General features: G+C 42.7%; 1 protein-coding gene and 1 long non-coding RNA gene across 3 annotated transcripts in view; both read left to right on the top strand.

The window, feature by feature from the left end:
- Positions 1–1,235: 1,235 nt before the first annotated feature.
- Positions 1,236–17,489, top strand: FRZB (frizzled related protein). Its single transcript, XM_015867939.2, has 6 exons — positions 1,236–1,724; positions 7,395–7,442; positions 12,362–12,427; positions 13,845–14,049; positions 14,297–14,360; positions 16,296–17,489. Exons 1-6 carry the CDS (start codon positions 1,271–1,273, stop codon positions 16,404–16,406), a joined length of 948 nt encoding a protein of 315 aa, XP_015723425.2. The 5' UTR covers positions 1,236–1,270; the 3' UTR covers positions 16,407–17,489.
- A 4,272-nt stretch (positions 17,490–21,761) lies between these two features.
- Positions 21,762–25,690, top strand: part of LOC107316453 (uncharacterized) — a 30,775-nt gene continuing 26,846 nt past the window's right edge. For both annotated transcript variants that reach the window (XR_001556356.3, XR_001556354.3), the window contains exon 1: positions 21,762–21,940. This is a non-coding gene — a long non-coding RNA (uncharacterized LOC107316453). The remainder of the gene's footprint in view (positions 21,941–25,690) is intronic.

Here is a 25,690-nt window from a genome sequence, read left to right as displayed (position 1 = left end):
TTTGAGGGGTTATACAAGAGTAATGAGGGCAGTAGTTTGGCCTTCAGATGTGCTTTGTGCTATGGTGGATTACCAGGGTTCTGGCGGGATGCTGTAACAATAACAAACTTTGTCCTTCTGTGTATTAGCTCCTCCAAGAGCAAATCCCTGCCTGAGGACCCATCCTTGCTGCAGTCTGGTTTCTTCTAGGGAATGATTTAGTATGATATTGTTGCTGTTTTGTTATTATTCTTTAATATTATGGGGCTGCACTACTGTCTCAAAGCTCACCAGGAAACCCTGAGCATGTTCTTATCACAAAGTTAGTGCTGATTGCACACCACGCTGAGCTCATGTGGCAGTGACATGGCTGCTCCTGTTCCAGGGACCTGTGTTCAGGACACGTTTCTGCTCTCCACAGTGAGGGTGCACGTTGTTTTCATCACTAGGGAGGTGAGGCAGTACGTTCCCTGTTAACAGAAAAGATGAAGGGCAGAGCACCCAAAGCAGAGCCCCTTCCCTGCTTCCTTGATTTTGATGTTTTAGTGCTCAGCATCCACCAGCTCTCTGGCAGATGTTGAAGTCAATCTGAAGACAGTGCTACGTCTGGGAGTGAACAGTTGGAATTCTGAGCTCCCACTGTAAGTGCTGGGCGTCAGTCTGTGTGTGCACTGTGGTGCTGCAGTTGTTGCTGTTGTCCCCTCCTTGTCTGTCCTTGATAATTGCCATTGGGACCATAGCTTTCCTCATGCAGGGAGGTATTTGTTTGGAGCTTTCAACGCAAAAGCAGGCAACGGCGCTAGAACTTTTACGTTTTGGTTTTCTAAAGCAACAACCTTAAAAGCGTTCTGTGAGAACTCGAAGGAAAAGCACTTATAAGGAAAACTCTTTGTAGGCAAAGCATAGCAAACGTTCTAGACCTGCTTTGTGCACACACTAACAGGTGACACGAATCCAAAGGCAGGGCTGAGTGGCGCACTCCATCCTAAAGAACTCGGTGCTCCAGGTGCGCTCCCCGCCGGCTGCGGGACGACTCGGACTCCGCTCTCGCTCCGCACGGCGCTTCCCCCAGGACGGCTGGCTGCGAGGGGCCGCGCTCGGGCACGAGCAGCGCGGTCCCGCCGCCTTCCCCTCTCCCCGCCCGGCCCCTTTGTTCCGCCCGGCCCGGCCCCGGCCCCGGCCGCGACCCCTCCCTGCCCGCCCGCCCGGGGGCGGTGCCGGGGTCGGGCCGAGGCGCGGAGCGGAGCGGCGGGCGCGGAGCTCGGCCCCTGCGCTCGGGGCCGTCGGCGGCATGTGGCGGGGGCTGCCGGCGCTGGCCCTGGCCGCGCTGCTGCTGCTGGGGCGGGCGCCGGCGGGGCGGGCGGCGGCCTGCGAGCCGGTGCGCATCCCGCTATGCAAACCGCTGCCGTGGAACATGACCAAGATGCCGAACCACCTGCATCACAGCACGCAGGCCAACGCCGTGCTGGCCATGGAGCAGTTCGAGGGGCTGCTGGGGACCAACTGCAGCCCGGACCTGCTCTTCTTTCTGTGCGCCATGTACGCGCCCATCTGCACCATCGACTTCCAGCACGAGCCCATCAAGCCGTGCAAGTCCGTCTGCGAGCGCGCCCGCGCCGGCTGCGAGCCCGTCCTCATCCGCTACCGCCACGCGTGGCCCGAGAGCCTGGCCTGCGACGAGCTGCCGCTCTACGACCGCGGCGTCTGCATCTCCCCCGAGGCCATCGTCACCGCCGAGGGCGCCGGTGAGTGCGCGCCGTCGAGCCGGGGCCGGCCGCACAAAGCCCGGCTCCCGGCGGCTTCTCGCCCTCTTTTCTCCCCGCCGTGCCGTGTCGGGGTGGCTCCGCCGCTCGGGGGAGCCCCGAGGTGACGCTTCCCGCGGGGTAAAGGCAGCGGGTGCGCCGCAACGACGGGCGGCTGCGGGAGCGCCCCGTGGGGGCTGCGCGCTGCTCCGCGCCTTGTGCGCGGCTCCTGCCCTGCCGGGGGCTGCGGCACTTGGCGGGGCCGGTGAGAGGCGCCCCGCAGAAACCTTCACTGGTGGGAGCGGCGGAACTGGAAGTGAGAGCGGGGCGGTGGGTGGCTGTGTCGGGAGACATTTGACCCGTACGAAAACGGTGATTTTCCGAGCCGGAGGCAGCTCCGCTGCTGTCCCGCGTTCTGTCTGTAGCCGAACCGAGTTTGCTGCTCTAAGCCCCGTCCAACTCGAGCTACAACGTAGCACTTGGTGCCGTGCCCCGGTACCTTCGACTGCTGCTAGTTATTCTCTTTGGGCGCCCTCTTCTCACCTGTCCTTCCCCCCACGCTGTGTGCTGGGGATGCCTTGCTGCAGCCTTGTAAGGGCCGCCGACCTGCTGGGCTCTTCAATACCAAGTGCTTTTCTCGGCAGCGTTGAGGTGCTTTCAGAACTGTATTAAAAATGGACCCAGACCGAGCGAGGCTTGGCAAGCCTGCAGCGATTTGAAAGCGATCACATTCAAATCTGGAGGGAGGAAGTTTGGCTAAAATTGCCCCCGAGTTACCTATTTCTGAGGACCTCAGCAGTACAATGACCTCTTTGAGGGATTCCAGTGCCGGATCCATGAACACTCTCTTTCAGTGAATGAGAACCTGATGACATTCTCATTTCTGGGCTGAAAATGTTGAACCAATGCATTATGTACCAGGCTGAAAGAATCCTTCTTGAGGGAATGAAAATGCTCCTTTAGAGAGCAGAAGGAAAGATTGCTGTTTGAGGAAGAGGTAAGGTGAACACTTCCAAATTCAATTCTCCAAATGGAGCATTGCAGCCAAGCAGAAGACATGGAGAGCAAGCTGCTCAATGGCCTGAATGCAGAATGCTGCTCGTGCTTTATCTCCTGAGCACTCACAGACCTCACAATATTTGCAAACAACACCTAATAGAGCAGGCAGAACTACAAACACATTTGTAATGGGCTTTTCTTGTAGAACAAGGTGCTTTTATATTTCAGAAGTTAAATCTTGATTTTTCAGTTTTCCAAAGGAATATGCTACCTGCACAGTAAGACTTCTTAATCATTTTCTGTCTTCTCAAGGTCTCTGTGTTATTGGTGGTGAGGACTGATGTGTCTGCCTGATCCTTGGTGAGGTGGCAGCCTGAAGGGCAGCACACTGGGAGGGCTGTCATGGTTGGAACAGTGGCAGAGGCGAGGAATCTGTTTCCATTCCTTCTCCAAAACCAGTCTGAGTCTTTGATGAGCGAGGTGCTCCTCTGACCCTCAGGGCACACCTTGCTAGAATTCCCTCTCACCATTACATCTTGGTTTTTAGGATAATGATGCTAAGTTGAAGATGAACTGCAGTTCGCTTGATGTTTTTCTTTTGACGTCACAGTAAGGATGGAAAGATTTCCTGTTAGTTGTCCTCCTCTTGCCTGCTGGACCCGGGCTGTTGCCACATGAGGAGAAGCTGTGGTTAGCAGAAGCTGTGGCAAATCCCAGCAGAAAGTTCACTTTCTATTATTGAGCTGTGGGCTACACATCCTGTGTGAGCATCTCTGAGACTTCTTTCTATCTGCAGCACCGGTTGAAGAGCCTGTTTAGGGGCTTCCTCTGAGCAGGAATGAGGGAGGTATTTGTGTCTTTCTCCTTATGTTGCTTCAAGGCTGATTATATGTTGGAGATATGAAATAATCACTGTTATGTCCATGATGAAGAATTCTGCTGAGGATAGTGCAAGTGCTTTGTTTAGGGCTCAGTTAGAGGAGAGCTGTGCAGCCAGAGTTAAGAGACAGCCAACCTTCTGGGCTTGTGGTTGTCTCCAAAGCTGAGCAGGGCTGCTACACCTTGCTGCTGGCCTGCACATTTTACGGCCACCTTCAAGCCAGCATTCCATGGGAAATGTATCATGTCTTTAATTTCACACCCAATAAGTAACCAGAGTGACCGCATTAATTGCTGATGCTCAGATGCACGCACATTGAGGCCTGTGTGCTCACTCTGGTTATGTCTCTAGTGATGCATTCATTTCCAGTTTTGAAGAGGGAACTGGGCACTGCTCATACCAGAGGACAGATCCGTGGGTTGAATTTCTGTCTCTGCAGATGTTAAGATGACAATAAAGTGTGGACATGGATGAAAAAAACAGGAAAAACTCTGTATCTTATTGCTTAGCCAGCAGGTGCGGGAGTGACTTTGCAGTCCTGGATGTTGCCCTTGGGAAGTTTTGAGTGGTGCCTCGGTAAAGGCAGTCACATCTCACCGTACCTTATTTGCTTAGGTGTTTTGTTACTTGCAAGCAGCAATATTTACTCTGATTTAATTTGTGTTTTCTGTAGATAATCCAGATGCATCAGGTTACCTGGTTGCACATACTTGGAGCTCGGGGCTCACACATCTGACTCCCTAGGAGCTGGTGGGACCTTTCCTGCTCCTGTCACAAGTTGCTCTGTTAACAGTTTTAAGTGCTTATGGATTTCAGTATTAGACAAAGTGGCCTCTGTGCTGCACCAAACCGCCCGCTCATCGCTGTGCATACTTTATCCCTTTGGCCCAGAATAGGAGCACTCCGTATTAATAGTTGACATAAAAATGGCTTGAAGGCACATCAGGGTTTTAGTGAGATGCTGAAGAAAAAGGAAACATCATAAACGTGTACAATAAATGTCAGAACCATTTTGTCTGATTACCATAAAACAGTGGATTAAAATTCTGCCTCTTTTTAGAAATACAACCCCTTAAACATTAAAGAATATAAAATAGGATTTAATTGACAGAGACATGTTCGTACATCTGAAACAAAGCTGTGGTTTCTCAGTGTAGTCCAAATCCTTCACATTTGCTGCCTGCCCAGATGAAGTTGTAGTAACCCAGTATTTGAATTTGGTATGGTACACTTAAACGTGAAATAACTGTTTCCCATGCCCATTTTTCACATGTTGTTAAGATTTCTGAATCAGTGGTTTCCAAACTCAAGGTCAGATGTGCTTCGACTCTTTTGACTGCATTTTTGTTTGCCTTTGGAGACCTGAATTCCCCCGGATGGCTTTATTCTTTTTCTTTTATTTCCCATTATGTGATCAGATAAGATACATAAGATGTGTGCACAAGATTAAGTTTCACCAAATTGCTGCTGTTTCCCAAAGCTCTCATCTGGATCTGTGGTTTGGAATTGTTGTTTTGTGCACTTACTATGCAAGTGGCTTTTACTATCTTTGTTAACTTTTTAAATAGCACCCCTCTGAAAAACTATTAATTAAAACAGCTCATTGGAAAAATCAGTTTGGAATTTTCCCCCTCACTCTGAACCAAAATTTAATAGGAAGCCTTTGAATTGAAGCTCTGGATAATATTTCCTCTTTGGCAATCCCGCTAATCATCACTGACAGTTATTTCTTTCAGAAGATTGCTTTGCATAGACAAAACTTGGCTAAGAGTTCCTCTCAGAAGAGGAGCAGAACAATAGCAAGTCAGCTGCTTATTTTTTAAAATAGCTTTTTTCTTTTCTTTTTTCTTTTCTGCCTGGAGGTGTGGATAAGCCTGATGGAGGGATCCTGTCCTCTGAGACAGCTGAGGTCAGGGGCTGTGATATCATGGTGCCTCGTGCCTGTCTAATCTGGTGGCTGCTGATAGGGCTGGACCACCTTCCTTGTCCCTTCCCTGGTAGGTGGGAAGTGACCAAGTGGTTTGAGCCTTGTGTGGTTGATGGCCGTGGAAGAAGGACTGGGAAGTTGGAAGTCTTTTCCAAGATGTTGTACAGTGGTGAAAAGTCCCCAGTTGCTTCTATAAGCCTACACTTCTCTCTCTCAGTAGAAACTGCTCATCTCATAACATATGCAAGAGCCCTGAGAAAGATGAACATCTCCTTAAGATCAAAGCTTACCCATCCCAAGACTTGAAAAGTAAGATTAATCATGATTCTGTGATTCCATGAAGTGACACAGTGTTATCTGTTTAGTCCTCCATCATTCATCAGCAAGCACTGTGTATTGACCACAAATGCAGAGTACAAGATGCTGCACACCTCAGCCTGAACTCAGAGAAATTGTGTGTATTTACATGAATAGCTTCTTTGCACACAGCTGAATTGCTCTCCTATTGCACAGCCAGCTGTTATGTCACATACCCATAACAACTGGCTTGGAGTTTGGAGGAGTGATGTGGCAAATGAAGACCTGCAGAATTAGGAAGTGGGGTGAAGATGAAGTTCATTGGAATTGGTTTTGTAAAGGGGAAGAAAATAACAAAACATGACAATTAGGTTGTGCAACTAGAAGTGGAAGAGAACAGCTGGTGGAAAACAGTTGGGTTTGGTGTTTGTTTGCAGTAGCAGTTTTATATTGCACATGTTGAGTGTTTACCACCTTGCTGCACTGGCTTTACTTTTGAGGATGACTCTTCAGCCAGTACAAATGAGTCTTGCACTGGTAACTGCAGCTGGGGATGTCTGGGACTCTCTATTTACAGAATCTGTGATCTGCTCTTAAAATGCAGTCCACATGTCAAAGTTCTTCAGCTAAGCCAAGCGTCATCCTAGTTGTATTATAATACCAGGATTGCTGTGGATCCCATAAGGGTACAAGAAAGACTATGTTTGTATGATAGCAGCTTTGACATCTGAAAAAGGTGAAGAAACCTTTAGCCGTGCTCACTTAAAGAAGGGGATTTTATTTACAGCCTATTTATTTTCATATTTTATTTGTCCTTCTAATAAAGTACGCTACCTCTCTTCCTAGTCTTGTTTCTCATGTGTGCTTCTTCTCCTTAAGTTGTGCAAGTCTACATGCATTAACATACACATCTTTTGGTATCAAATATATTTCTAAATCCATTAAATTGTGTGATTTAATGAAAAAATAGATTTAGAATTTGAAATGTGAGGCACATTTCACATAAAAATGTGTCTGAAAGCAGTTCTTTGGAAGTTTGGCACAATGCCTTTTTCTCCCCTTTTATTCTTTATCTATCCTTCAAAATAATCAGCGTGTTTTAAAACCTGCTGAGGAATATGGAAAGGTCTGAAAGGTTTGGCATTTCTTTCAGTGATATGATTGTGGTTGGTTTGGTTTCCTCTGTAACCAAAAAAAAAACAACCAAACCAAAAGTAATTTCTCCTTCCTCATCTAATTAAATGCAAATTCTGTGTGTGTAATTTTTAAATGCGGCAAATTCATGCCATGGATTTCCACCCTTGTCCTAAACCTGCCAGTTTCTGCACCGCTAGAAGCAGGCTATCAATATGGTTCAGCATGTAACATTATGTGCCGTATTTAGGTGAAGCTCAGATAAGAATTAATGACAGCTCTAGAAGAAACAGGCTGGCTTCTGGAACTTTACAATCTATCTGTGTTTTAATATATTAAATATCAGAGAAAAATAAAATATCATATATGTGTGCGTTGAAATAATGCAATACTAAGAATGCTAACATTTCTTTATGTGTTTTGTCAAATGGCCCAGATTTCCCAATGGATTCTAATAATGGCAACTGTAGAGGCACTGGCATCGGTGAGTACCTTATTCTGAAAATGTATAAGCTGCATGAGCACATTCTTTTGATACTTAATAAAGAGCAGCACTAATTGCTGCATAGATCTTCTGTTCTATCTTGAATCCTGTAGATTGTGCTTTTGTTTTGTGCCTGTATCTGTCATGGTAGGGTGGGTTTGGGGCTGTGAAGACTGTGTACTTCTGACCATATCAGCCCTACAATTCAAGTCACGGGGGCTGTGCAGATTTCACTACAAGTTTTTCCTTGAAGAATGGGAATGATCATTATGTGGGTTTTCCTCCTTACTACCTTCCTAGTGCCAAAAATGACAATTTCTCTTCAGTGCATGCAGTTGTTTTTCCATGCAGAACTGAAAATGCAGGGAGGAGGATAATATTGTAGTCGCTGGCGGACTTTTACTAGCATACCACTATGAGTTTTGATTTAACTGAGGAGTGCTTACTGAAATGATAAGAAAATCCCAGCTCCATAAACTGCCAAGTGACAGGGCTGGGACTGCATGCACCAAAATGAGCTTCTATAAACTTATAAATACCATTGTTGTAAGTTGCAAGGAGAGCAGGAGTGAAGTTGCAGGTGATCATTGTCACGTGCTGTGGGAAAAAGTTGGACATGCGATGTTCTTTGTGTTGGGTGTTTTAGCCAAAAGAGGTTAGATTCCAGCAGACTGAGATTCAGTACCAAAGGACAATTATTTCACCTTGTAGCAAGTTGGTGAGTACACCAACTCTCTCTGTCATTGGGGGTAAAAACATTGAGGATTGTGCTTTATTATGACTCAGATTTTCCAATTAAATTCCAGCTTCTCTGCAGATAGTGGTAAAACTCACGCTAACCTGAGGAAATGGAGGTGGAGAGCTTGTGAAGCTGTTTTTATTCCAGCAAGTCTCCTGTTGTTTGTACTTTAAATTGGTTTTGTTTTCGCTGAACATGGTGAAATCTCTTGAGTTTCACTACTATTCGCAGGCAGCACAAAGAAAAGCAAAGCCCACTTTGGTGGCTGACATTATAGGAAGGTGGATTTGTTGCTTAAGCAAGCCAGCTAAAGGGTTTTTTTAAAATTTATTACTATTCCTTTGGAAATTTTCTTCTCCAGCTACAGTACACACTGCTGTCCAGTTTGCTAATATAAGCACCTAAATATAATTGAGCAATGCAGAATTAGATACCAAGTTCTGCTGATTTCAGCATCGATCTTCTGTCGCCTTATATCACAAGTATTAGATGTGTCTTCAGAACTGCTTGCCCTCAGGGTTGTGGGATTGAAAAACTGCATCCTCAAGAGAGTGAGGATGAAGAGAAAAAGTGCTGATGAAGAGGAAGAGTAATATCTTTATCACTGTCTTTTTACTGTTGGAACACAGTTTGTGGTTTAGTGCACCACACCCATTTCATCTGGCTTTTCTGTCTCTTGGAAATAAGCTAGATTTTTGTATGCTTCATGAGATGCTATTCAGGCCACTTAGAAAATTCTCCAGACTTCTTTATCCATAACATAAAATGGAAGCATCTGCCAGGCTTGAGCGTTTGCTTAAACTGTGCATGCACAAGTATTTAAGATGACATGTTTGTAGGTAGTGATTATAGCAGAAAACCTTCTTCCCTGTAGTTCCTTTATTTTGGTAATTTACAGGGAGAAGTTTTCCATGGTAGAGATGTTGGTATTATGTTAACATGTTTTTAAAAAGAATATTTAATGGCAAAGTCAGCAGAGATCTCTGTCCTAGTTGGTGTGAGCCTCTACAGTCTGTCTTGGTGCTTAGGCCCTAATGGAGTTGTGGTCCCTGAGCCCTTCAGACAGCCTTGGAGGGGGCAGTCAGGTTAAATGGGGCTTCCCCTTAGGATCAAGAGATGGTGAAAGCTCGGAAACATGCATCAAATAAAATTATGTTTTCTAATACTTACATTGTGTCCCCTTTGAAAGCCACCGTAACAGGTGACGAGAGAGATGAGTTGCTTATTTTTCTGCATCTGGCTTTAGAATTGACCTTGGCAAGTGCCCTTGTGCTACTTTCTGTATTCCTAAGTAGTAATTAGAACTAATGCATTGTTTTGTAAAGTCCTTTAGAATATAAATTTGAAAAGCACAAGGACAACTGGAAGGTATCCTTCAGGGATGCACGTAGGTCTATCCATTAGTTCTAGAACAAGTAATAAAGTATATTCCCCAATTTTTATTTTTAATAGGGAAATATGAGACTATGTATTTCTGTCTCTTATTTTAGGCTGTTATTTTTTTTTCTACCTGTGTCACAGAGCAAGGACTTATAGAGAGGAGAATATTAAAGCGTAAAACTTGTTGAATGTGAATGCCAAGATGCCTGATGAGTGTGGGTCAGAGCAGCACGTCTTTTATGGCGTGTTTCAAGGCAGCTTATAAAATGGGCCATAATTTGGTCTAAAGTATGCATGAGCTCCCGCAGGCAGAAGGGAAGCCAAAAATCACTTCCCTTCTCAGCCTTTATTATTTTAACACAGTCCCATACAAAAGCCTAAGTCTGTAGGATACTATATATAGGTTCCCGAGGACATGTTTGAAATTCAAGGAAACAATATCCTCTTCTTTTGAGATGTTCTCCTCTTTCCTGTATTTTTATTTTCAACTACAGAAATCCTTGCAGTCCAAAATAAATAATAATTTTGAGAAGTCCATAACCATCTTTTTATTTAATGCAGACATCTTAAAAAGAAAACAGAAGTTATTTCGCAGTCTCTTCACAGTGGATTTAACAAAATCACTGGCTGTATGCATAATTATTTTAGAACAGCGATGCATAGAGAGAAGTAGGCTGTGTTAAGTCTTCTTTCACTTAAATGCTGAGTGAAGTGCAGCCAGAAGAGAGGACTGGTTGTTTAGGACACTGAGTATGAATGACACCTGAGCTGTACTTGCAGCTCACCTACTCTTCTCTGAATTAGATTTTCCTTCCAGTGGTACATTAGAGTAGATGACCACAAACACATGATACTGAGACCTGTGGCTGGAGAAGGGTGAGGCTTTGAGGTGGGCTTGGAGGGAATTTATCAGTTCACTGAGTCTGACAGAGTCCACTAGCATGCAAGTGAAAAGAAGTGGATATTTGCATTAGAATAATTGTCAGTGAAATATTGTTAGTGTTAAAGAAAACACGGGTCTGGGGTTTCAGCATTAGCACTCCTGAGGTGCTAATGAAAATGTTACGTGCAGTACTGTCTCTAGCTGTCTGGAAGCCACATTGCTGGATGTGCTGCTCTTCAGCACTCATTTGTTTTGTGTTTTGAAGGTCATCCTACTGGAAAAGCTAGTAACTTTCCAATTTTAACTATACTTATGGTTCTGGAGCTGGCCTTGCTTTGTTGTTAGGTGTGTCCAAAGCACAGGTTTCAACTGCACTCAGGGCTGATGATGCATGGTGTAGGTAGATCAGAAGGCTGACCATGGCAGCCTCTCTGCATTATTCTTCCCAAATTAGAGAGCAAGCGTGCTGGTGGAACCATTGTGAGATCTAGACGACATTGCCAAGAAACTGTTGAGCATTCCTCCTTAGCAAGTGCTGGCTGCAAGCATCTGCTGAGTTTTACACTCAATGAGGTGGTTGTTGCCACAAATCAGGTTCTCAGCAGCTGGCTCTACTGTATGCTGGTCAATAACTTCATTCCCTCTGGCTCTCCCAGTTTTCAGTCCCACACTCTGTAATAGGGACTCATGAGTAGCTCCTTGTTTTAGTTACACCTATGCAGTCATTTGTTACTGAAAGAATTTTTAGTCCTCTGTAATTTCTTAAGGGAGTAGTCAGCACTTAAGCATTGCCCCTCCTTAAGTTGTTTCAAGTAAAATTAGCTGGGAAAATAATGTCTAGCTGAGAATTAGCTGAGAAAGTAATGTGTCTGTGGCAAAAGAGCCTGGCTTCTTACCTTTATCCCTTTCTGCTACGTGGCTTTTACCATAACAGTGAAATATAGTCCCTGTGTCAAGTGGGTTTTTTGCAAATCCTGAATGAGCACCCTGGCCAGGCACATTTCATTGCCCCTTCTCATCCACAGACTCTCCAGCAGTGGCATGAGACCTGAAGGTTGTGCACTGTGTTGTATCAAAGTATGTTGGATGTAGCCCTCTACCTGTCAGTCAGATCGGTATTTTATATGAAGGAGTGTTTACAGTGTGTGTATGAAAAATGCTGCAGTGTGATGCTTTGGAACACTACTTGCTAGATTGGCATCTTTGTCTTGTTATTGAACTGCTGGAAGAAAGAACTACTGACTACATTTTTGAGTCGTTTACTTTAAAATAGAGCACTTGTTTGAGGTGTCTTCTTCAGATTGAAATAGTTCAGTTGGAGCAAACCTTAAGACATTATCTAGTCCTGCTGTCTGATCACATCAGGGCTACCCAAAAGTTAAAACATATTTAAAGGGGCATTGTCCAAATGCCTCTTAAACATTGACAGGCCTGGGATCGTCCACTGCCTCTCTAGGAAGGCCATTCCAGTGTTTGACCACCTTCATGGGAAGAAAAATTTTCCTAATACCTAGTATGTATAATATTAAAAAGGTTGAAGTTTCTTTGTTTTTCAGGGCCATGCTTAGAAGCATGCATAGCCGAAAGCCATTTATCTCTTGGTCTCACCATCTTCTGACATACTTTAGCCATTGGTTGTATCTCTCAGACATCTTCACATGTAAAGTGAATTTTGTTGTTAGGTATTTTTGGTCTCTTTTTTTAAATACAATTTTATCACTTCAGGTTTTATCCTAGAAATATTTGAGATCTTACAGACAGATTTATAACAAATCTATACTATCTATACATCTATATATCTATCTATAATAAGTAAATTCAGGGGAGGGAAATTCTTGTTAGGTGTGACTAGGTTTTAGGGAGGTTATCACTGAACGTAGGCTGTTTTCCTTCTAAATAAAAGTTTTTGTTTTGTAGATCGCTGCAAATGCAAACCCATAAAAGCTACCCAGAAGACTTATCTACGCAACAATTATAACTATGGTAAGGACAGCTGCATGACCAGCTCCCAGTCATCTTAGGAGATGGCTGTTTATAAGGCTACAGTCAGAGAGTTAAATAGGACTGGGAAAAATGTCACAAAAATAGCCTATGGTTTCAATTACGGATGGTTAATCCAGTAGGACTTATTACAGAAGATGTGGCCTGAAACTTTTCCAAATTCAAAACTGAGAGTGTTTATAGAAGGATAGAGGGGATTAGCCTAATATGTTGGTACAAGAGTGTCTTTGTTGACGTTGAGTGCTAGTTATTTCAGTGTCAGCATGGGCGTTTGGGATTCATGCACTTTTTTAGTGTGAAAAGTCATTTGTTAAAAATGACACTGTGGGCTCCTATGCTTGAAATTCCTTCTGGATTTACAGCTTCGATACATTCTGATTTCATAGAAAGGGATATTTTTGCTAATTTTCATGCTTAAAATCTCACCATGGCATCTAACAGGCATACTGGGCTTTTGCCTTCTTGCACAGGGAAGCCAGCAATAAACACCTTTTTGACAGTTAGTTTGTCAGTAGAGCCTTTAAAAGTGCTCTACGTCCTCTATTGTCCAAATTGCCCCGATCTTCTAGTATATCAGATGGTCCACTGTTACTTTTCATGGGTTATAAGAAATTAGGAATTCTAGGAGTTCATTATCTGTAATGGAAGGGCTGTTGTTTGCAAGCCGTGAAAGATGTGGTATTGTCTACAGTGTGACCACTGGATTTGATTTGCATTTACATGCAACATCAGTTCACTGGTCACTGTGAGAGAGCCAAATACCTGTTGCCTTCGAAAGGCAACTTTCCCTCCTATGCAACCTATGGCAAAGAGCAAGGGAAGAAACTATTAAACAGGTCACCAGGTCAAGATCAGGAGTATTTGGTGCTCATAAGGAACAGAGCAGATTGGTGCTGGGTCAGTGGAGAGAGGATAAAAAAGTTAAGGGCTTGCCATTCAAAAGAGATAGTGATACTATAAGCTTTGCTGCATATTCACATCTCATGAAAAGATGAGACTGATGAATTAAGTTCAGATGTTAGTAATGCAAGCAGTCAAATAGAGAACAGTTGTAGCATTAAGCAGAAGGAGAACATACAAAGAATGAATTAAATACATGAAGTGGGAAGGGCAAAGAGGAGGGGATGCTAAAAATCAAGCCCAAATTTAACGAAACACCTTTACATCTGGTACATAATTCCTGTTTGTGACTCATACTGTTTTGAAATATAGTGAGCTGCCTGCAACCTCTTGCTGGATTGTGAGGTAGTAAAGAGCTGGGGGCAGAGGAGTTGGAGTCTATTTGAGCTTCTGATAACGGACGGTACAAAAGGCTAATCCTAGAGGTCATCAAGAACAGCCCAGGAGCTACCTGTATTATCTGCTGCTGTTGACTGTACTTTGTGCTACTTCTTCCTAGTCATTCGGGCAAAAGTGAAGGAGGTGAAGACTAAATGTCATGATGTCACTGCAGTAGTGGAAGTAAAGGAGATTCTCAAATCTTCCCTGGTGAACATCCCAAAGGACACTGTAAACCTTTACACAAACTCCGGCTGCCTCTGTCCACCACTCAGTGCCAATGAAGAGTACATCATCATGGGCTACGAAGATGAGGAGCGCTCCAGGTAACTCTTGCAGCATAATCTTTGTGGTGTTATTTGTTGTTTGTTCTCCTGTCCATAGAGATTGCACAGTCACCAGGTAAGGCAAACTTTGTGTCATTCTGTGTGGCGCTGTAATAATATTCTCTACTCATAGGGATTGCCGAGAGCCACAAAGCTCTGCAGGCACAGAGGCATGATTCTTGCTTGTATTGGGTTCTGTAGGTCATACATGAATGCTAGGAGAGTAACAGTTTATCTCCTTCCATAGGTTACTCTTGGTGGAAGGCTCCATAGCTGAGAAATGGAAGGATCGACTTGGTAAAAAAGTAAAGGTAGGAAAAAACCTCAATGAAAGTCAAATACTGCAGATGCCAGTTTTACAGCTACTGAAGTTTTACAAAACGAAGGAAAAGGATAAATGCTAACTCGAGCTAATTAATAATAAGTATCAATAATTAACGTGGCTTATTACGTTACTCAGAAGTAGTGTAAGTAGATAGTAGTCAAAATCTTCATCTCAACAAAGCAGACCACAGAAGTGTTTGCCTTTGTAGGGAAACTCTGCCTTCTGCAGCTCATATGAACTTCACTGGAATTGCAACAGTAATGAAAAAAAAGGCTTTTCAAGTGTTTTCCAGACTAAATCAGAATTGCATTTTTCAGATTTTAATATTCTTTTAATGTAGTCATGCAAATTTTAAATATAGTTAACAAACTGCATGGATTAATGGCTGTTCTAAATTTGTCTCTCTTGCTTAGATATGGAAGGTGCACGATAAGGAAATCTTGTATTTTACATGTAGTAGCCAACTGGAAACAGTACAGGAATGCTTTCTCTAATGTTTTCTAATTTTAGTGTATTCTAATGTCTTCCATGTTGTGGAAGGGCTGCCTTTTTATGCTTTGATGCACAGCAGAGTATTGGCTATTTCTACAGCTTACACAGATTTCTCTTATTTTAAAACAATTTCTCATCTGTTGTCTTGACACAGTGGTTGTACTTGTGCAAACCAGTCTCTTCTGTTGAGTGCCTTCTCCAACAGTTTTAATGGTGACTGGCAGGAAAATATTGTTCTCATTAGAAATACAGGATTCTGTGTGTAAATATGGTACATCCACAGTGATTACATGAGTGAAAAGATATGGGGATCTTATTCCAAACTGTTGTTTGATTTGGCAGAACTTTCTGAAATCCAGTGCCATGGAATAAACACCAGGTTGCTGCTGCAGGCTGATCTCTGCTCAGTCCCAGTTCGGGGGTGGCAGGGTAATATATGGTTTCTTTCTTGGGAGCTCACATATTTTCTAGCTTATTGCACAGCTGTGATTGCCTTCTATCAAGCACTGGTTTCAGTCCAATTCAGTTGTTTTTCTGTCCAGTACTGGCTTCAATATGCAGATCATTTTTGTGTTAGGTCTAGTGCCTCAGCACTGTGAAGAGGCTCATAGATAATAATAAAAAAAAAGCAATTCCCAAACTCAGCTTTTTTTCCCCTAATTATGTGATGCTCTTTCATTCCTGCTGTTCTCTCCGCTCTTATAGCTATTGATACATAGCAGGCGTGGATAAAGATTTTGAAGCTCTTTGTGCCACTATATCAATGACTTCTGGTACAGTAGTAGTGCTTGCATCAGGAAACTAGTTGAATAAAGTATAAGTTATAAAGGGCAAGAAATTGCTAATTAGGAATCTGTGGCATTTATGACTTGGTAACTTCAGGCTGTGTTATGTGAGTGTGCGGCAGAAGCTGATAAGAATGTTGTTCACAGTTGGAGAAGCCTAATGATGGCACTTCACATCCCAGTCTCAGTTTTTTGTGAAGTGTCGTCATTTTTTTCCAGTTACATTTATTATGCCTTTTTGCATTGCAGTTGCTATTGCCTGGAAAAGATCATTTTTAGAAAAAAAAAGCACTTGATTTTTTTCCCCCAGTTTCCCCTAGCCACTGCACGGGTGGCTTCACTGATACATGCTTTTTAGATACTTCTGAAGACTGTGCTGTGCCTTGCTGTCAGCCCCTTCATTCACAGAATGCACTAACCCTGGCCAGGAAATGGATGCTCCTCTCTGTTGGAAATAATAATTCTTAATAACCTCACATTCCTCCACTGGGGCCCAATGTAGGGTATTGTGTTGGCGACAGCAGTGGCTTTTATTGTTGTTTGTAAAGCCACACAGCTACCATATTTATTATAATAATAACATTTCTTATTGATAAACTCTTAACTTCTCCTGTCATCTTTTTGCAATGCCTTTTGATATGCAGCGCTGGGATCAAAAGCTCCGCCACCTTGGCAAGGGGAAAGGAGAGCCAGGACAAAGTGATTCGGCGCTGAAGACTGGGAAACCCAGCAATGCCCGGCAAGCTCGCAGCTAGACATGAAATGCCCTACACCAAAATTCAGTGGACTATCTGTCAAGACTTCACTGTTGGAGCAGCAAAGGAGAAATTGCACTATTGCACGTTATATTCTATTGTTTACTACAAAATTATGTTTTAGCTTATATTAGTTTTTATTCTCCCTCTTGTTTTCTACCTTTTTTTGTTTGTTTGTTTTTGGATGTGTGCAAGCTCTGGAAATGATGTTTTTTTATGTTACTGATAACTGTAGAAAACTGCCCTTGTGAGATGAGGAAAGGTCAGGATACGCTGAAGTTGCCATATTAACTCGCAGATCTTTTTAGGGGGAGTACCTGTGCAAGCAGGAGATCTATTGCAGCCCATCATTAGCAACCCACATCAGCTTCCTTGGCTCAGTCCTTCTGATCACAGCCTTGGTTGCTGCTTGCAAACCTCCTTACTGGGCCGGAGTTTGTTAAGTGCATACATTTTTATTTGAGATCATAATGGCCATATACACATGCAGGTTACAGTCACATGGCTCTTCTGGAAAAAATAATGAAGAGCAAAACAAATTTTACTAACTCTCTGGACCTTGTAGGAAACCTTATGAGTAGTTCTGCCACCGCAGAACTTATTTTATCGTACATTTCTTCTCTTATAATGGCAGTTTCTTCTTTTTTTTTTTCCCCTCTTCTTTCTGCTGAGTTGTAGCAGTAGACTGCCTTACCAGGCCTGCTTCTCAGTACAGGTCTGCACTTTATCATTTTGACTTTGTGGTGTTATTCTTCAATCAGTGCCTATATAAGCAAGTGTTCAATACTCAGTAAAATACGTCCAATAAAAAAAAATAAAAATGTAGCTGTCAATATGGACTTTAGCTGACATTTGAACCAACATCATATTTTTATATTGCTGTTCAAAATCTGAAACCCCAAATCTCTTCCTTTTTGTGCTTTTATAAAATTCTTTGCAGATAGTAATAACACGTTGGAAATTAATCACTCTGTTCTTCTGTTTTTCTTTTCTCTCTTGCTTGAAAGAAATTAAAATGATGTAAATAAAATAACAGTTCTCTCCACTGTAATATACAGAGGGGAAACCACTCTGCTTAAGGTGCCTGTTGGGATTTCAGCTGTGAATGATTTCCATAGCCAGCTGTTTTCTTAGCTCACTTAAATGCATTTGGGCTGCCTCTTGTTAGCAAAGCAGTGCTGCAGTTGGTAGGTTGAAAATGTGCTGGTAACAAGTACATCCAGGAATATTTGGGAATATTTATAATAATGTCATTTTCAGATTACATTTGATAAGAAGGGGTCCTGGGGCAAGTTTTCCACCAAGCAGGATACCAAGTAAGTTGAAAGATAGACCCGTTTCCTGCAAAACTCAAAATCTGTGTGGGTTGGTTTGTTGTTACTGCTGGGTTTTGTTTCTTTTGGCTTGGTTTGGTTTTTGTAGTTTGCAGTGAGATATTAAGTCTTCGGCTGGTTTGGTGTTTGCTCAGAATATTGCACAGGCTGGCTCAGAAACTCTGGAAAGGCTTTCAAAGGAGAAGCTGAATTTAAACAAAAAAGTCACATTTGGAAACCTTGCTCTGGTGTATTTTGGACATTGTAGTTTGTTCTCTTCCACGCTGTTGGTTGGTTCCTGGCTTTTTCTGGCATACTGTTAGCAAGCAGGTGTCTGTCTGTGGTGGGTCAGAGCAGATACATCAGGATGCACACCAATACTGCAGTAGCAAACAGACTTGAGGAGTGAGTAAACAGCAAGTCCTATGAAGCCCATTGCCAATGTTATCTATTATATTTACTTGCTGGGCTTTGGACTTTTTTTTTATAAAGCGATGAATAGCAGGCAGTTCATATGAGAAGGAAGAATTGTTGCACAAAATGTCAAGAAAACTACAATTCTGAGTAATCCTATTTCCTGATGTGCTCTTCTCCCCATACTCAGAGCTTACTGAAGAAAGCTAAGAGGTTTGTAATTCTTCACTGTGATTAATTCACAATTAGAGACTAATCTAATCTAGCATGTAATTTTTATTCTGTGGTGTGAAAATATTTTTGTTTTTCTCCTCAAATTGCATTGAGCTTTGCCTTGTGCTGCCCCTATCATCACTTCAGAACTTCACTTGAAGAAAGTCAGTCCTTGCTAAGAGGTAGCATTTAACTCAGATTGTAGAGGTCCCCCACCCCATCTGAAATCTGCTCCATTTGTCTCTGGAAGACACTTGTGCTTCCTCTTTTAATCACCCTTGCCGGGTCAAAGGGAAAATAAAGCTTTCTGGAGACAAAAGAGGAGGAAAGCAGTAGCTCCATTTATTTAATAGAGAACCGGTTTCTGGTCAGCTTCAAATCCTTAATGCTTTATTTGCTAGGCCTGAACTCGTGCCCAGTCTTTGTGTAATCAACAACATAATGACAAGGAAGTGGGACAGCTATATTTAATGCTGTTAACCTCTGCTGTTGCGCATTTCTAGCAAGGACAGTGTGGCACAGTGACATCCTCTGAAACTACTAGTAGCGTGGTAGCAGTCTGCACCGGGCTGGTGAGGACAGCTGGTTACCTCTTCTTGCTCCTGTTCAGCTAGGAGAGTAGCTGAGAGGTAAAGGCAGCCTCGTTCATAGCTTTTGTGCCCATCTCGCAGTGTATTTGCTGGTGAGTCCCTTTAAATGGCCATCCATGTGCTTGAGAAAGCTGTTTTTTCTCTTTTTCCCAAGCTCTTCTGTAGCAGTTTATAGATGATATCTGTCTCCTAATCTTTATCTGCGGTGAAATGGCTTTACGAGTCATCGTCAATCTATTGTGAAAATCTTTTTGTCTATGGAAAGACCCAAAGCATTTAGTTGTTTCTTTTGAAAATGCGTGGACGTTCTTTTTCAGAAGGTTTTTGGAGACAGCACTGAAATTGCGTAAGAGAAGTGCAAACAAGAAAGCATGTGTGACAGCCAGCTTATTGGCTGCGTATAATGCGGTTATTTTACTGGGTGATGCACATACCTATGCATGCACATGTGACCAAGTGTCATGGGATGTATAGAAGGACTGATTGAAACCATGCCTTTCCCACATCTGGGTTACATTATTCCAGAGAGCAAATATGCAGCCTGAAATCCCTGTGGATAATTAGCCTGACATGTTGCTTATCAGAAGGCACCCTTTCCCAGCACAGCTCAGCAGATGAGAAGATGGGAGTATTGAACACCAAAGCTATTTGTGAGCCACATCTAGTTTCTGATGGAGATTCACTTGTGATATTAATAGATCTGCACAGACGATGCTGGCACATCAGAAGTAATATGAAAACGACACACTTTCATTTCAGCCCATGTATGATTATTTTTATCTGTAATTCCTTCTATTAAAACCAAGAGTAAGCAGAGTATATAAGGTGAGAACAACTTTCATGTTTATATGAGTACTGTGGTTTGTTTTTACAGCTTTGCAGAGAAAGATTTCCAGGAGAAGTAGGAAGAATAAAGGCCTCTTGTTCTCAGAAAGTCTGTTCTGAGTAAAATGCCAAATCAGGATCCTCAGGCTGTGTGCTGAGGAGGCTCAAGTGGAAAGAGCAAATGTCAGTGTGTTTAAAGAGAGGGTGAGATATGAAAGAGTACGACTACATAGTATGACTCAACTAGAATCAGGTGTTGTTCTTGTTGATGTTTTTATTTTTTAAGATTTGTGTGCATCAAGCATGAGAAAAAGTCACGATTGAGTTGTAATATCAATGATGGGATGAAAAATGGCTACATCAACCTAAACTCAGGAGTTAACCTTAGGGCCAGCAGGTAAGTAGCTGACTGCAAAGGACCCCAGCCTGGAGGCTGCCTATGTGATGAGCCAATAAAATTGCACAACATGCAGGGTGAGATGCCAAAAACAATATCCTGAAGTTTGTGGTATAGAGTAGATAGATAAGTTAGTGAGATATTAAGAAGGAAAGAACAAATTACCACTATATATATTAGCTGTGGAGCTAATAGAGCAGGGGATGCTTAAATCCAGCTGCGCAGGAGAGATGTGCTGGCTACCATTGCTTCTCTTCACTGATATGAAATAAGACAAATACCATGGCAGCTGGTAGTGCCTATTCCTCACACAGTCCCAGTAGTCTGCAGTTTTTATTCCCTCCTAAAGGTATTAACAAGATCATGCAGTTATTATTCACTTTGGACAGTGGTGATGGAGCACTGAGAAATGCATACTCTGGTTACGATTATTGCGTCTCATGTGACACATAGCAAGCGTTTTCTTTCCAGATCAGTGTTTTGCAAGCCTTCAGTAAAATGAATAAAGAAAGGAAGGAAAACAAAATGTAAACATCCTGAAAAGCAGTTGCCCCTTACTGGTGATAAACAAGAGAATCATATATCGGAAGCATTCCTGGATGTCTGACCTCGAGCCACCATGCATGGAGCTTTCCGAATGGGCAGTGACACTGATTTTTGGCTCACGCTGAAGAAATTGGTATAGATGTAAAATTAGCTCTGTTAGTAACAGTATTTGGTTTTTGTTTTTGTTTTTTTAATGGGAAGCTTCTGGGGTTCTGAAGTATGGAAGATGAGGTGTTAGGCAGGGAAACACAGTATCACACTCTAAAACTGCAGGTCTCAAGGTGAGAACTTGAAAGGAGAGACTAGATTACAATTTCTTAGGGAAGACAAATACATTCATTCTTCTAAGTACTAGTGAGATCCACTGATGAAATGTTGTGCAGTTGATAGCTGAAGCTTTAATAGCTACTGGTGAAAGTAAAGAGAACAGTTAGAAAAATCTGGATCCCATTAATGAATTGAAGAAAATGTTTCTGTATAGCTAAAGGCAGCATCATACCACTGCAGACCAACAGTGGACTGAGTGTGTTATCAATAGCTTTATGTTTAGGACTTCGTAAATGCTAAATGCTTGTCAGAGCAAACCTGACATTTCTGTAACAAAGACTTAGGGTTTGAAGTAGATGACCTGAAGAAATTTCAACGGCATCATCTGCTGGGAAGACTGAATCTATCTGTCCCTATGTGGACAAGTTTCTGTCCCCAGGTGTGTGCCTTCTGGCCTTGTCTTTGTGCTGCTGAGGTAGGGCAATCTGCACTACTTGTGCTCCAGACTGAGTCTCCCTAACTGGACCTTGGCCACCATGGCATGCAAATACCAATGTTTTCATGCTCTGAAGGGCAGAGCCGTCAAGGGACTTCACACAGAGGATGAAAGTCAGTCTGTTCTCCCTTGCTGTCATCACTTTCCAGCCTAAAGGAGCCTTTTCCCCCAGAATCTTTGCTCAGCCATCCCATCTGACATTTCCTGAGGCCTTCCTTTCCAATATGGGCTTCCCTGTTGTTCACTGCTGGATGCTGGTTTTGCTTTTTCCCTTGCAGCTCTCCCTTTTCTGCTGCCTCTTAGCTTTCTGCTCTGGCTTCTGCCTGTTTCCTGGCTCCTTATCTTCCTTTCTTCCGCTCATTGTCTGCTGTAGCCCTGTTCCTGCAGCTGTAGCCATCCTCCCACTGCTGGCTTTTGGGCACCAGGGATGTCTGCTCCCTCCCTTGAGCTTGCATGAACTTTCAAGGTGACCTGTGAGTATTGGTTACAGGGGGGTGTGTGCATTCTGGGAATTTAACAACCAGACCCATCTGGGGAATGGAATTGAAATGTCAAGGAGATCTTAGTATGTTGTTGATACTCACAATCTAATGTCAAATTCCTCTCCTCTCAAATCACCTATGAATGTGCTGGGGCTGCTGCATGAAAGAACTAACTTCTCTTTGCCTGTGTGAGTCGATAAATTTTCTTCCCAGCTTTGTCCCTTGAAATTACTGAATCTAAAAACAGGGCATAATAAACAACAAAGCAGCCATGAGCAGCTGATGTTTAATATTTCAGGCTATGTAAGTATGCAATGCTAAGTATCTCTGCTCAGGACTTGCAGCTTGACAATGGAAGCCTGGAGAAAACCTCAGTGCTGTGGTGTCCAAAGTCCCCCAGCTGATACCTAAATCCTGAGAAGCACATTGCTCAGCTTCCTGAGTGCAAAAATCCAGCACGGGCTGTTCTATACACACTACTTAGGGGGAAAAAAATGACATTGAGAGTTTGCCGCTTGAATTTCAGTTGTTTTTAGCACATTAATTCTTGCTTAATGTCAGTAGGCGTTTGCAGCTGGAAGGAGGGCCAGCTCTGACCAGCGCTGAGGAGGCTCCTTGGGATAACTATCCTGCTGCAGAGAAATTCCCATCAATCCAGTATGTATCAGCTGGATCCAAAATGTTTTTACGCATTCCAGATATTTCTGGCAGGAACTGGAAGAGTCAAGATGTGCATTTTACCTTAAATGGCCCTGGAGATCGGTCAGGCGTTTTGTCCTGCCCCTGCTTAGAATCACATAGTAAAGCATATGCAAATGTTGATGCCCACATTCTTGTCATTACCCTGAAAACAGGTTAGCTCAAAGGTCTTTAATCCTTGAATTTTCATGCCAAATCCCTGGTAACCCCCTCTTTGTTAATTCCCAGAGCACTGTTTGACTCCCTTCAGCTAAAATTCTTTGTAGCTTTTGATGTCCTTTCTAATTATTTGCATCTTTGTCTTTTTAAGTATTTAGGTGTCTTTGGAGCTTGATTTACATTTGCAACCAATGCTTTGTGTGTCCTGCTGGCTCATTCCCTTGCACTATGCATGATGGAGCCAGTTGAGAAATAGATTTCACAGGGTATTACCACAAATCTTTGCCTGCCCATGCATTTGGAGGTATGGGTTCTCTTCATCTCCATCCCTCTGCAATCTGCCAGATGTTTATCTCCAAGAGAATTCATTTGTCTTCCTTGGACACTACTTGTCAAAGAAGGGGATGTTTCTCCAGCACTCTATGAATAAGATGAATAGCAATAAAGTCTCAGGGCATCAGCTGCCCAAAGTTGATGGAGATGCCATGTGTTCTCAGCTATTTCATTTACAAGAAGTGAAGGCTGGGCTTCATTGATCATCACAAACACCACTTGGGCATGCCTGTAAATCACTCTCTTACTTCAAGCTACAGAGGAAACCCTTCTTCCCCTGTTGCTGTACAATGTTTTTTAAGTGATATCCGGGCCTCTGGTGTTTTGTGTGAATAACTTTGAAGAGCTCCCTCATTCCAGAAATCAAACACAATGTGCACCTTGAATTCTATCTGTAGTTTCTTCATACTTCTGCTGACTGAATCTTTCTGGAACTCAGTATGTCTTTGAGGGCTTCTGTATCAGCAAGGAAGGAGTTAACTTTTCCTGCCTTGGAGCAAGGAAATGCTCAGTTTCAGTGCAGACATTTTTGCAGGGTTAGGGGGTTGGATCAACCATAGGGAATTAAGTCATACCCTCCACACTATACCTGAATGTTACACACAGTTGCTGACAAATTTGTTAAGGACAGTTTTCAAAGGAGCTATGGGGATATCTCTGCATAAAATTCAGATGCATTTTAGAGTACTTGTTCCTGGAAGGTTGAGAAGAAAAGGTAAATGTCAGGGTATTTCTTCCTTTGCCAGCATGTTAATGGAAAACATATTTTATAACCACTTCTATTCACTGTTCTCAGCCCCTGCTCCCTGTCCTGACCAAAGACCATGAGGCCCAGTCCTCATGGGGCTGCTCAGCCCAGTGACAGTAATAGCAGCGTTGAGTGGAACTGTGTGCAAATAAGGTGAGCAGGCAGGAGTGGGCCCTCCTGCAGGCTGGGAGCACCAGAAGATCATGGAAGGAAGAGTCTGAGAGCTTCCTCTGTCATCTAGGAGATGATCACAGTGGATAACGCTTTCCCCTTCAGCTGGTCTGTGTGTCCTACATGTGTTGCTTTGAGGGAATTGGAGAAAATATTCCCTTTTGCATTGCTGATATTTTCTGCATGTTTTGCACAGGTATATTGAAGAAACTGTTTCGTTATACATCACATGCATCAGATATGATGTGCGAAGGTCATCATCACTGTAAAGTTCCCAATCACTTTGCAGTACTTTATTTAAAAATATTTTTACATCAGAGGTGTTTGTGAATGCCTCTTATGCAGGACGTATCTATAGAAGTTAGTAGCTTCTTCTAGTATCATTTTCCACGGATATCTTCAAACATTACAGCGTCACTTAAGGGAAATGGATCTACTGGTTTCTGTATGTCAAGGACATGCTTTCACTGGATGCTGTGACAGCTGATCCAGCAAAATGATGGTCTTCTTGGGTCTTCTGGCAGGCTTACAGTAGGCCTTCCATGCTTTATTGAATCTCAGTTATGTTTTAGGTTCTCATTACTCCTTGACAGAAAGCACCACAGTGGTTTCTTCCTAGTTGCATTCTGCTTTTTAAAGTAGATACCCCAACATCTATTAAAACGATAGTTATAATTTGACAGCACTTTGTAAAACCCTTTTGTATGTCTATTACATGTTTTAAAGGGATTTTGATAAAACATTCAAGAACAGGAAATAGTATAAGCTCAGCAACTTTACTGAACTACAATGTACCCTGTGTTCAGCCCATTTAAAGTAGAAACCTGATTTACATCTGATGTCAGCGTGTGATGATTTCCACATGCCCCCTACTTTAAACAACTTAATCTGATCATACTCTAAGAGTGTTTGTTTGGACTGTGACTGATTCCAAAACTGTTTTTTATCAGGAGTCTCGTTATGTGATACACTTTTGTGGTATGTGGAAGGTGGTTGTATGACACTACTGCCTATCAATGAAAATGATGTTAGCTGCATTTCAAGCTGTTGTGAATTATGTGGTTAGGATTAGCCTACCCTTAAATTCCACATTCTTGATGACAGACTTCAGCTTTTGAGAAACAAATTTTATCTAAAACATTGACGACCAGTCTTCTGTAATAAGTGCAAGTATATGATCTGAATAACATAGTAAGAGAAGTGTGGGTGATCTCCCAAGTACAAGAGCCAAGGAATTGTGCATGAAACTCCCTGATGACCGCATATTTTTCAGATGAAGAGCCCATTAATTTTTGTGTATATACTTTTTTTTGGAGATAGGAGAAAAAATAGTTTGATGCAATGCAGTCAGATCAGAAATTGCAAGAAGGAATCACGTGGTAATGGGAGAGAGTGAAAAAACTTAAAACTGAAGTAATTTATTCTTCGCCATCTGTAGTAAAAAATTGTTTTAGCGTGCCTGAAACCAGCCACAATGCTGTTATGTCATGTAGGCTTTACAAGGACTTATAACTCGGCAGAGATACCAGGTTTTATGTTGTTTTGGGGAAGGGCATGGGTTAACAGCTAACACAGCTCTGCTGGACTTTAGGGCTGAAGAACTAAGGTTGGGGAGGAGGTGAATGTGTATC

This window comes from Coturnix japonica, chromosome 7 (genome assembly GCF_054131305.1).
Source record: "Coturnix japonica strain WE chromosome 7, WE-NBRP24, whole genome shotgun sequence".
Taxonomy (NCBI): domain Eukaryota; kingdom Metazoa; phylum Chordata; class Aves; order Galliformes; family Phasianidae; genus Coturnix; species Coturnix japonica.
This window is presented reverse-complemented; position numbering and strand designations above follow the sequence as displayed.

Excerpts from the sequence above, each read along its gene's own strand:
- FRZB (XM_015867939.2), top strand. The coding sequence starts at position 1,271 with ATGTGGCGGGGGCTGCCGGCGCTGGCCCTGGCCGCGCTGCTGCTGCTG. Across the intron at positions 7,443-12,361 it reads CTGTAGAGGCACTGGCATCG|ATCGCTGCAAATGCAAACCC; the intron begins GTGAGTACCTTA and ends TTTGTTTTGTAG. Across the intron at positions 14,361-16,295 it reads GACTTGGTAAAAAAGTAAAG|CGCTGGGATCAAAAGCTCCG; the intron begins GTAGGAAAAAAC and ends TTTGATATGCAG.